The sequence below is a fragment of the Rhinatrema bivittatum genome, chromosome 2 (genome assembly GCF_901001135.1).
Source record: "Rhinatrema bivittatum chromosome 2, aRhiBiv1.1, whole genome shotgun sequence".
Lineage (NCBI taxonomy): Eukaryota > Metazoa > Chordata > Amphibia > Gymnophiona > Rhinatrematidae > Rhinatrema > Rhinatrema bivittatum.
Genome location: NC_042616.1, coordinates 606,158,720 through 606,171,338, shown reverse-complemented (window position 1 = coordinate 606,171,338; position 12,619 = coordinate 606,158,720). Strand labels below are relative to the sequence as shown.

The following is a 12,619-nucleotide window of genomic DNA, read 5'->3' as shown; positions in this document are numbered from 1 at the left end:
ACAAGAGTAGGATTAAATGGACAATTTTCTCAGTGGAAGGGAGTGGGTAGAGGAGTGCCTCAGGGATCTGTATTGGGACCCGTACTTTTCAATATATTTATAAATGATCTGGAAAGAAATACGACAAGTGAGATAATCAAATTTGCAGATGATACAAAATTGTTCAGAGTAGTTAAATCACAAGCAGATTGTGATAAACTGCAGGAAGACCTTCTGAGACTGGAAAATTGGGCATTCAAATGGCAGATTAAATTTAATGTGGATAAGTGCAAGATGATACATATAGGGACAAATAACCATGCTATAGTTACACAATGTTAGGTTCCATATTAGGAGCTACCACCCAAGAAAGAGATCTAGGTGTCATAGTGGATAACACATTGAAATCATCGGTTCAGTGTGCTGCAGCAGTCAAAAAAGCAAACAGAATGTTGGGAATTATTAGAAAGGGAATGGTGAATAAAATGGAAAATGTCATAATGCCTCTGTATCGCTCCATGGTGAGACCCTACCTTGAATACTGTGTACAATTCTGGTTGCCGCATCTCAAAAAAGATATAGTTGCAATGGAGAAGGTACAGAGAAGAGCGACCAAAATGCTAAAGGGAATGGAACAGCTCCCCTATGAGGAAAGACTAAAGAGGTTAGGACTTTTCAACTTGGAGAAGAGAATCGGCTGAGAGGGGGATATGATAGAGGTGTTTAAAATCATGAGAGGTCTAGAATGGGTTAATGTGAATCACTTAGCTCTTTCGGATAATAGAAGGACTAGAGGGCACTCCATGAAGTTAGCATGTGGCACATTTAAAACTAATCGGAAAAAGTTCTTTTTCACTCAATGCACAATTAAACTCTGGAATTTGTTGCCAGAGGATGTGGTTAGTGCAGTTAGTGTAGCTGTGTTTAAAAAAGGATTGGATAAGTTCTTGGAGGAGAAGTCCATTACCTGCTATTAATTAAGTTGACTTAGAAAATAGCCACAGCTATTACTAGCAACAGTAGAATGGAATAGACTTAGTTTTTGGGTACTTGCCAGGTTCTTATGGCCTGGATTGGCCACTGTTGGAAACAGGATGCTGGGCTTGATGGACCCTTGGTCTGACCCAGTATGGCATGTTTTTATGTTAACTGGAAGAACAATGTTATGCTAGACTTAAATTTTTGATGGAATATAGTTTCTACATATTTTAAATACAAATTAACCTTTTAGATCCCGCTCATTGAAGGACTTATTTCCTGATGCCCCTTTTTACATATCTTAGTTAACTAGACCCAAATATGGTATAAAAAAATTTTCAAGGAAATCTGACTATGGGTTTTTGAGAAAAACGCATGTCCACTAGTGGAACGTTGGGATCTACAGGAGTCAAAAAGTACTTTTTCAAAAATTCTTTATTTTAGGTAATTCTTGTAACATTTCTTTATTTTAGGTAATTCTTGTAACATACTGCAATACTACAGCTGATATCATACATAAGAATGAAAATTAGTCAAAAAAAATCAAGCATGATAATCTGGAAAACATTTTTCATGTAAACGTTTACCACAAAATTCACACCACTTTTTTATATTTTTGGAGCAGACAGCACATCGGCCTTGGGAAGTTGTGGACAAGAAGTGAGGCTGTGATGCCTTTACATCAGCACTTATGGATGCTGTAGGACCTCCTTTCCGGATGCGGTAGCTTGAAAGGCCACATTTCATTGCTACGGTAGATACTTCACGTAGGAAGTCCAAGTGGCTCATTGCTTCTTTTCCAAGCAGATGGCAGTGAATTTTCCAAGCTGCCACAATAGCCATGTTCAAGCCATTTGAAAATAAATTCCACCACCACTTTTTGGAGCGAAGTGTTGGGCGGTAAGCTGATAAAAGCCGGTCAAGTAGATCAACACCACCCATGCCTTGATTGTAAGCACCAATTATTTTTGGTTGCTTTATTAGAACTTTTTTCTTTTCTTTGAGAGAATAGCGGCTGGCATTTTGAAGTGGAAATGGCTTCATCCAGTTGGACATGACTGTGACAACACTGCTGTCATTCCAGCGGACACAGATGATGTCTCCATCACCATGATAATCAAATTCCCCACGATCTTTCTTGCGCAGTTCTTTAGGTGCTATTAGGGGACATTTCCCAGTTCTGTTTTCTCTGACAGTGCCAATTGCTCGAAATCCCTTTTCTTTCAGTTCCACCATCAAGTTGTGTGATGTGAAGAAATTATCAAAGTAAAGGCAATGATTTCTTGGCTCTTGAATGACTGAAATCAAATCCAAAATTACTCTTGTACCAAGTGGAACTTTTTCAGTTTTATCAGTGCCTGATTCTTCTGGCTGATATTTGGCACCTGTATAAATCTGCATTGAAAATGGAAAACCATCTGGACTGCACATCATCCATATTTTGTATCCAAATCGAATTGGTTTTCCTCGAAGGAACATTTTGCAGCTATGATGACCATAATATGGTACCATTGATTCGTCAATGCTCAGGCTTTCACTAAAAACACCTCCAATCTTCAAAAACTGAGCAGATAAATGGGTATAAAATGGCTCACCTTTTGCAGCTTTTCCAGGTGTTAGTTGCAAATTGTCAACAATATGAAAATAGATTTTCAGGTCCTCAAAGCGTTTTCTTGACATGGTTTTTGGCACAATTTGGTTGCTCAAATCTTCTGCAGTTGACCAGTAATGCTTTTCTTTTGGAACATGGTGATAGCCACTGAGCAAGAGGATTCCAAAGAAACGAGTGATTTCGTCAGCATTTGTGTCAATGCTTGCCAATTTCTGCCTGGCATATATATTTGTCATGTATGCTAATTCTTCTAAATAATCTTCACCCATAATTTCTATGAAAAGTTCAAATGGTGTCTTTTGAAGAAGATCTGGACGAATATCAGCCAACTTTGTTGGGGCATGATCTTCCATTGTGGTCGTGAAATCATCTGTCTTGATCCATCTTGGCTTTGGCTTCTCTGGTTTTTGTTTTCCTTTGGTATCTACTGATTCTTGACAATAGGTTGATAGCAATTTGTCATCCTCATCCACTTCCTCATCGCGTGACTCAACTGCAACTTCCACTTCACCACACACATCTGCTGGTACTTCTGGTGCTAGGTCTTCGTCATTGATATCTTCGATATCTGAGTCTTCTAAATTATCTGGTGGTGGCAAAATCACAATATCAGCTTCTGTAGCTTCAGAATCGCCCAAAATTTGTTCAACTGCTTCTTCAACAGTCAAGCACTTCTGAGTTTTCATTGTATTCCAAATTAGGAAATGAGCAGGACCGTCGCGGAGCTAGTCTCGCTTACGCGGCCCGAGAAGAGGACGGCGTCACGGAGCTAGTCTTGCTTGCATGGCCCGAGAAGAGGACGGCGTCGCGGAGCTAGTCTCGCTCGTGCGGAGCTAGTCTCTCGGGGCCCGAGAAGAGGACGCCGTCTCGGAGCTAGTCTCGCTCATGCGGAGCTAGTCTCGCGGGGCCCGAGAAGAGGACGCCGTCTCGGAGCTAGTCTCGCTCGTGCGGAGCTAGTCTCGCGGGGCCCGAGAAGAGGACGCCGTCTCGGAGCTAGTCTCGCTCGTGCGGAGCTAGTCTCGCGGGGCCCGAGAAGAGGACGCCGTCTCGGAGCTAGTCTCGCTCGTGCGGAGCTAGTCTCGCGGGGCCCGAGAAGAGGATGCCGTCGCGGAGCTAGTCTCACGTGGCCCGAGAAGAGGACGCTGTCGCGGAGCTAGTCTCCCGCGGCCCGAGAAGAGGACGCTGTCGCGGAGCTAGTCTCCCGCGGCCCGAGAAGAGGACCTTGCTCAGTCCTTGCATCCTGAGATGGAGGCCCAGGAGACAGTAAGATTCCTCATATGGTGTATGGGAGTGATAAGCCTGTGTGTATGTATTTTTGAGAGAAAGAGAGAGCATGGGAGTGAAGCCTGTGTATGTGCTTGAGAGAGAGCATGAGAATGAGAAGTCTGTGTGTATGTGTATGCATGAGAGAGAGCATGGGATTATATGTAATTTACCATTTTTTAAAATATTTGTGAACCGTTTTTTGCATTTTATTCATTTTTCAAAAATGTGTATATTTTGGACCACAAAGATCCCAACGTTCCACATGTGGAACATGCAAACATAAATTGGTGCTGATCAATTTGTATCTTACCTACAAAAGAAAGATTTATGCCAACATGATCAGAAAACCCTTGGGAACTTGAATATATCACACAAGTCCTTTATTTACACTCAGTATCATACCAAAAGGTGAAAAGGTCAAACTATGTCAAAACTTCAGTTTTTGACCTACTTTGCATATTCATATCTTTAAGAGTATTCATCTAGGAACATCACAGTTTTGGATTTAGACTGTTCAAGTTCTATACTCTCAAGCTAAATGGTTGAAAATTTGATTTTCTTTAGGTTTGGAGTAATTAAAATCATTTAAAAAAATGTTCCACTTGTGGAACGTTGGGATCTAAAAGGTTAATAGCTGCAGAACGTAACAGCACTGTTTATGCAAGCAGGACTTTGTCCTCACTTATACCAGCTCCAAATACCAGGACTCCACCACAGTTACTGCTATGCTTTAAAGCGGCGAAAAGACTTTGAACCCTGCAGGGGGTGGGGGGGAAGGATGAAGGGGAGGGAATGGGGGCGGGGGTTTCACTGCTAATGGGAGTATACATGCTGTAGACTGTTATAATTGTGTTCAGTTCCAATAAAACTCCAATTAAAAAAAAGCACTGTTTAAAACTCATAAGATATGGGATTCATTGCAACATCTTCCTTCTCAATCGCTCCACTCCACCATATTGTTTACCATTACCTTCTGTAAAAGCTGATGACGGAAGCTTTTTCTTACTGTACTTTTTCAGAGAGCCAGTATTCAAATATTGTTTGTGTGGAGGTTTTTTTGACTCACCCCTCCCCTTAGGGTTCCAGGGCTGGGATAACCTTGCAACAGCAAGGATCCTAACAAAGTCCAACAAAAGGGACCATATAACACCCATTCTAAAGAATCTCCACTGGCTCCCAATCAAATTTAGAATCCGCTTCAAACTATTATCAATCATCCACAAAGTCATTCACAACATCACTCCGCTGGACCTCAGGATTCCTCTGCAACTTCACACCTCCTCCCGTCCGCTGAGATTAGCACAAAGAGGCACTCTACAGGCCCCACCTATCAAAACAACATTAAGAAAAAGAGCTCTTTCCACCACTGGTCCCAAACAGTGGAACTCGCTCCCACCTGACCTCAGGCTGGAACAATGCCCAATCACGTTCAAGAGAAGACTCAAGACTTGGTTGTTCTGTCAAGCCTTCCCTTAGCAATACTCTGCCTCCACAGCTCCCACGGACTGTCCCCACCCAGGACAAACCTCTAAGTATCTGTTCTCATAATTAACAAAGCTATAGCAGCACTTTTCCCTCTACCCCTCCCTTAGTCAGCCTTCCCCACTCCAGAGGTTCTAGGCCCCACAAGTCCAGTTTCTCCTACTTTTACACCTTGTTCTACCAAGTTATTTGTATCCAAGTTGTTTTCCTCCCTGTTCATTGTAAGACATATCTTATGTCATTGTTTTGTTTGATGTTGGAATGTAAACTGAAGTGATTAGTAACTCTGTTACCTGAACCTAGGTATAAAAAAGTTATAAATAAATAAATAAATAAATAAATAAATGACCTGGTTCCCACATTCTAAAGACTTTTCCTGCCAGAGAAGTCACAATCACAAACGTTTAAGAAGGATCAAGATCTTGGAGTATCCCAACCAGATCTCTACCCCATGGGACCAGAACAGGCTGAGTAACCATAAATAAACTAGACTCAAGTAGGACTTTTCTGTGTTTGAAGGGACCCTACCAATAGGATTCCTATTTGGCCCACTTTAAAATTACCATGGGACGTTTTCCCCAGATACCTGAGATAAAGGCCACCTACCCAGAAGAGAAAAAACACCTTTATACATCAGTCAACTGTAATTTCACCTTTATGAAAAAATGGACTTCAATTTAAATGTTAAATAATCAGTAAACATTTAACACCTATAGCCATGTCCTGCCTGGTTTGTCCCAGCATCTCACCCCTTGAGATGTAGCAGCTAACACCACACTGGGAGAAATACCACTCTACCTGGGCCAGAAGCAAGAGCTTCCACCCTAAAAAAGGATCCACACTTGGGAAATGCAATGTTCGAAGGGTAAACATACGCTTGTGTGCTCTAGGGACCTAAAACCCCCAAGCAAGGGTTACATATCTGCTGCAGGTATGGTATATGTTTTGCACATTCCTTGTTTTCTAGATTCTGCAATGATTATTTTAGGACCTCAGTTCTATCATTGCCTGGTAGGAGAGGAAACATTATTCTCTCGGGGATAAGCATTTCCTGCATAGTTTAAAAGATATTAATGAGCACAGGCCCACGGGCAAGGTAAAAATGTGTTTGAAGTTATGCATGGAATTTTTCCTATGGCCACCACAAACTCAGTTAGTAGGTTAGCAAGTAGCCATGAGAACATCAAGGCCATCTTCTCTCACAAGCTAAAAACAATGCTGTAACCATTTTATCTTTCAAATCCGTGTCTTCATTAGAAACTTGAAAATATATTTGTTTGTCTCTCTGCTAAAACTATCCTTGTTTATATGTCAATAGTAGCTGGGAAACTGAAGAAGATTTGGAGGAAAAACAGATTCCAAAGTGACCTAACACACTGTGAGGTGGAAAAGCCAGGAAATGAGAATTCAAAAATATTTTGCTTCAGTTCAATATAAAAATCAGAACAGGGTGATATCATAATCCATCTGAACAATGCAAGGACATGCTGTTTAGGCTGCCAGACGAGTGGAAAACGAGTGCTTGAGAAAGCAAGCAACACCATAATTAACAGGTTAGCAGGGAAACAGTGAGAAAAGCTCTGGGGCTTAAATAATGAACAGGGGAGTCGGGGAGCCTGAGTTCTGAAAGGACAGGAAACGTTAAGTTAAAAAAAGAAAAATAAATGGTGACAGAACTAAAGGCAAGAAAACGCATTTAAAGATTATCTTCTATCTTGTTTGTTGTTTTTATTGCATTGCATGTTATAAGAAAATCATTTAAAATTGTTGTGATCGTGCCCAGTTCGTGCAAGCTCTGTAATCTCTATAGCTCTGTGCAACAAACAGCTGTCACTGAAGAAGAAAGAAATGGTTTCCTTTTTACCCAATCTCAAAACCTCTTGTTTCTCCATGACCTCTCTTTTTCTTTTGACACCATTAGCTACCCTTTAATCCTCCATAACCTTTACTTGGTCTCTGGAAGCCTGGCCTCTGCTAGATCTCTTCCTCCCTCTCCAACTAGTCCCTCCTGGTCCACAGGTTTCCAGAAAGCCCTGAAGCAATAGGCTTTCATGCAGCTGTGTATGTATTTCTTTTTCTTTAGCAGGATAGAAAGGTTTGATCCTTGTACTAGATTTAGATTGTCTCTCTTTATCGTCATGGCAGCGATCCTTTTCCTCCCCTCCAGCCACCCCCCATTTCCATCCCGTTTGCCTGAAAAACACATAGCTAGAGATGGAATATTAAAAGAAGTGTCTCTCTAACCTATGAGCCAACTATCACTGTACATGCTGACCTCAAAAGTTTCAAAGAGGCCCGATTGCCTAAGAATAAAGGAATTGTGCACAGCTCCCCGGGTACCTGGCCACTACAGCAAGGATGCACACTCAAATATCACAGACCACTTACACGCTGATGGAGGGGAAGAGCTTTCTATTACGGTACATCTCCTCCCTGTCACGAGGTGGAATGATGGCCACTTGAGTGCAGTCGAGAGCTTCCAAAACATTGGGAAAGTTTGGAAAGGTATAAAAGCCTTTCTTCAAGTCTATCAAGTCCTGCCTGTCCTGAGGAAAGGCTATGTAGTGAATAAAGTGGTCAGAGACTGCTCTGATGATCTTGTCCAGACAGTGGGGAAAAATGGGATAGGACATTTCTCCCACTACCCTTACTGTTGTTTGGAAGGAGCCACTTGCCATGAAATTCAGGGTAGCCAACAGTTTGCAGTGATCAGATCCGAATCCTCTTGTATTTCTTCATATAATTCCAGGATAGCCCGAGAGCTGAGGCGATACCTGAAAACCACATAGTCCTCTGGCATGCCCAGCAAAGATGTTCGTGGAGGAAAGATACGCTCCCTGTATCTCCTCCACTGAGGCTGCCTGCGTGCCAGGCGCTGCCCTGGGTGGTGCAGGGCCTTCTTTAAGAAGGCATGGAACAGGACTTGCCTCTTTTTGAAGTTATTGTTGTTCCTCTTGTTGCTGTTTGTGGTCAGCCTCGCAGAGCATCCAGTATGCTCCAACAATGAAACTTGCCACAAACATTATGGCTTTAGGAAGCTAGACCAGGTAAGAACAGGTGTTTTTATTGGGGCAGGAAGAACATAAGAACATAAGAAAATGCCATACTGGGTCAGACCAAGGGTCCATCAAGCCCAGCATCCTGTTTCCAACAGTGGCCAATCCAGGCCATAAGAACCTGGCAAGTACCCAAAAACTAAGTCTATTCCATGTAACCATTGCTAATGGCAGTGGCTAATCTCTAAAGGGCGGATTTTCAGAGCACTGCTCGCCTAAATCCGCCTAAATCCGGGCGGATTTAGGCGAGCAGGGTCCTGCGCGCCGGTAGGCCTATGTTCAATAGGCCTACCGGCGCGCGCAGACCCCGTGACTCGCGTAAGTCCCGGGGTTTTCCAAGGGGGGCGTGTCGGGGGGCGGGCCCGAGCCGCGCGGCGTTTTGGGGGCGTGTTGGCAGCATTTTGGGGGCGGGCCCGGGGGCGTGGTTACGGCCCGGGGCAGTCTGGGGGCGTGGCCGTGCCCTCCGGATTCATCCCCAGGTCGCGTCCCGGCGCGCTAGCGGCCCGCTGGCGCGCGGGGATTTACGCCTCCCAGAGGGAGGCGTAAATCCCCCGACAAAGGTAAGGTGGGGGTTTAGACAGGGCCGGGCGGGTGGGTTAGGTAGAGGAAGGGAGGGGAAGGTGAGGGGAGGGCGTTAGAGGATTCCCTCCGAGGTCGCTCAGATTTCGGAGCGGCCTCTGAGGGAACGGGGGTAGGCTGCGCGGCTCGGCGCATGCCGGCTATACAGAATCGATAGCCTTGTGCACGCCGATCCAGGATTTTAGCGGATACGTGCGGCTACTCGCGTATCTACTAAAATCCCGCGTACTTTTGCTTGCGCCTGATGCGCCAGCAAAAGTACGCCTATTCGCGCGGTCTGAAAATCTACCCCTAAGTGAACTTAATAGCAGGTAATGGACTTCTCCTCCAAGAACTTATCCAATCCTTTTTTAAACACAGCTATACTAACTGCACTAACCACATTCTCTGGCAACAAATTCCAGAGTTTAATTGTGCGTTGAGTAAAAAAGAACTTTCTCCGATTAGTTTTAAATGTGCCCCATGCTAACTTCATGGAGTGCCCCCTAGTCTTTGTACTATCTGAAAGAGTAAATAACCGATTCACATCTACCCGTTCTAGACCTCTCATGATTTTAAACACCTCTATCATATCCCCCCTCAGTCGTCTCTTCTCCAAGCTGAAAAGTCCTAACCTCTTTAGTCTTTCCTCATAGGGGAGTTGTTCCATTCCCCTTATCATTTTGGTAGCCCTTCTCTGTACCTTCTCCATCGCAATTATATCTTTTTTGAGATGCGAATACCAGAATTGTACACAGTATTCAAGGTGCGGTCTCACCATGGAGCGATACAGAGGCATTATGACATTTTCCGTTTTATTCACCATTCCCTTTCTAATAATTCCCAACATTCTGTTTGCTTTTTTGACTGCCGCAGCACACTGCACCGACGATTTCAATGTGTTATCCACTATGACACCTAGATCTCTTTCTTGGGTTGTAGCACCTAATATGGAACCCAACATTGTGTAATTATAGCATGGGTTATTTTTCCCTATATGCATCACCTTGCACTTATCCACATTAAATTTCATCTGCCATTTGGATGCCCAATTTTCCAGTCTCACAAGGTCTTCCTGCAATTTATCACAATCTGCTTGTGATTTAACTACTCTGAACAATTTTGTGTCATCTGCAAATTTGATTATCTCACTCGTCGTATTTCTTTCCAGATCATTTATAAATATATTGAACAGTAAGGGTCCCAATACAGATCCCTGAGGCACTCCACTGTCCACTCCCTTCCACTGAGAAAATTGCCCATTTAATCCTACTCTCTGTTTCCTGTCTTTTAGCCAGTTTGCAATCCACGAAAGGACATCGCCACCTATCCCATGACTTTTTACTTTTCCTAGAAGCTTCTCATGAGGAACTTTGTCAAATGCCTTCTGAAAATCCAGGTATACTATATCTACCGGTTCACCTTTATCCACATGTTTATTAATTCCTTCAAAAAAGTGAAGCAGATTTGTGAGGCAAGACTTGCCCTGGGTAAAGCCATGCTGACTTTGTTCCATTAAACCATGTCTTTCTATATGTTCTGTGATTTTGATGTTTAGAACACTTTCCACTATTTTTCCTGGCACTGAAGTCAGGCTAACCGGTCTGTAGTTTCCCGGATTGCCCCTGGAGCCCTTTTTAAATATTGGGGTTACATTTGCTATCCTCCAGTCTTCAGGTACAATGGATGATTTTAATGATAAGGTGAGGTGTGTCTGTTATCATTCCACTTTTTATCATGCGTGATAATCGCTGAGATAATACCCATGATCCATGATACTGCCTGCGATAAACGCTTTTTCCCCGTACTGCAAAAAAAATAGGTGTAGTTATTTCCAGTGTTAAATCTCACAATAGTGTGCGTTACTCGATCACATGCTGTACTAGCAGCCCCTCATTTGCATTTACTTTTCCTAAACTCCTCCCACTTGAATACTCATTTAAACTTTTCATACGCATTTTGCGATGCAGTATTTATCGTGAGCATTACGGCGTTATCGTGCACGTTAGGGCCCTAAAGCCTGTGATAAGGCCCTGATGCAAAATGATAAATGACCCAGTTGCCCGGCTAGAACTTATCCAGCTAAGTTATGATGTATATTCAGTGGCACAGCGAAGCCCTGCTTTATGGGGCATCTAAACTTGTGCATATACTTATGCTGCTAACTCTGAATGTTGGTAGTTAGCTGTATAAGTTATACGGCTAACTCGCTCTGTCCCCGATCTGCCCAGTACATGCCTACTTTTTAAATGTATAAAGGACTTATACAGCCAAGCGGTAGCTGCTGAGATTAGGCGCATATTCAATGACCACTACTTAGCCACATAAGTCCCGCTTATCTGGCTAAATAGCTCTGAACACACTTTGAAAATCGGACCCAAAGTGTATATATGGGTGTCTCTCTCTCTCTCTCTCTTTCTGACACAGAAACACAAACTCTGTCTGACATGCTGCTGTTATGTTGCTGCTTTTGTGCTCACAGAGTGAGTGCCATCACCCCAGCACTGCTGCATCATGGAGTAAAGTTCTTGCTTGCTGCCAGCCCTTCCCCATACTGCAGCAGCCTCCTCCCTTTCCCAATCCCATTTTCCAGGAGACTTGCTGGTTCCATAGCCAACTGCTTATTTCAGAGTTCAGTCCAGTCACCTAAACATAAGACTCCCCTCTCCACCCTCCTAGCTTAGCCTCTCCCTTCCTGTGTCTGTAGCTTCCCTCCAGTTCTCTGCCACCCTCCTACCAAACCAGTGCATTCCCATTGTCTGCGCTGCTATACAGTCTGATGCTTTTATGGTTCCCCAGGCCTCGCTCGGCCTACTTACCATAAGGGAGGGGGCTAGAAGTGATCCATACTATTCCTCAAGCTTATAAAAAGAGAACTTTAATTCCTGGCTGAGACTGGGGAGAGCCACTAACCCAAAGTAGCATAACTCTAGATGGAATCCTGCTTTCTCTTATGGAGTCAGGCCTGGTGCAAGGGTATTAGGTGCCATAGACAAACCTTACTGTTGAGTCCGTCGGTGCTAGATGGCTTCACCCCGTTTGCCTCACCTTGTTCACGGTTCCTCCCGCATCCCTAGGGAAAATGGCTGCCGCTGTGTCTACAAGCCGACCTCTCTGGCATCCCTAGAACAGCTATGGTGCTGCCTCCCGCCATGCTCCTCCCAAGGGCCTACCAGGGTGTGCGCGCGCACGCCACCCACGTCTTTATTCCAACATTGGAGGGTATATAGCCTGTACTAAGTTGCTAGCTCGTTGAGTTAGCAAAGGATTGGTTTTGGCCGGTTCTAAGCTACTCTGCCGCTTCCGTGCTGCTGCTGGAAGCTCTCTCTCTCTGCCCTTCGGGGTATTGCTAACCTGGGTAACCGCTCCTCGGGGGCCCTCTGCTTTATTTCAGGTGCCTTACAGGGATCAGGTACTCGCTCCTCGAGGGCCTGCTCTCCCTGCCTCGGTGCCACTACCTAACTTTATCAACCTGGTGGAATCGCATACCAACAGCAACCATCTAGTGAGTAATCTAACCCTCAGTCTATCTCATCCACAGTACTACCTTGCTGGGAAACCTGCACCAGAATTCCCCTATACCAACAGGGTGAGAAGGGTCCCCTCTGCCGAGAGTCCTGAGACTGCTACTTCCAGACTACCAATTCACTACTGCCACCTCTGGTGGTACACTACAAGCTGTTTAATA

At 44.1% G+C, this 12,619-nt stretch overlaps 1 protein-coding gene across 1 annotated transcript; it reads right to left on the bottom strand.

Annotated features, from left to right (window-relative positions):
* Nucleotides 1-1,500: 1,500 nt before the first annotated feature.
* On the bottom strand, nucleotides 1,501-3,255 carry LOC115083378 (piggyBac transposable element-derived protein 3-like). The gene has a single exon (XM_029587179.1). It carries the CDS (start codon nucleotides 3,253-3,255, stop codon nucleotides 1,501-1,503), a length of 1,755 nt encoding a protein of 584 aa, XP_029443039.1.
* Nucleotides 3,256-12,619: the final 9,364 nt, after the last annotated feature.

Bases quoted from the DNA above. Each gene is read 5' to 3' on its own strand.
- LOC115083378 (XM_029587179.1), bottom strand. From the start codon at position 3,255: ATGAAAACTCAGAAGTGCTTGACTGTTGAAGAAGCAGTTGAACAAATT.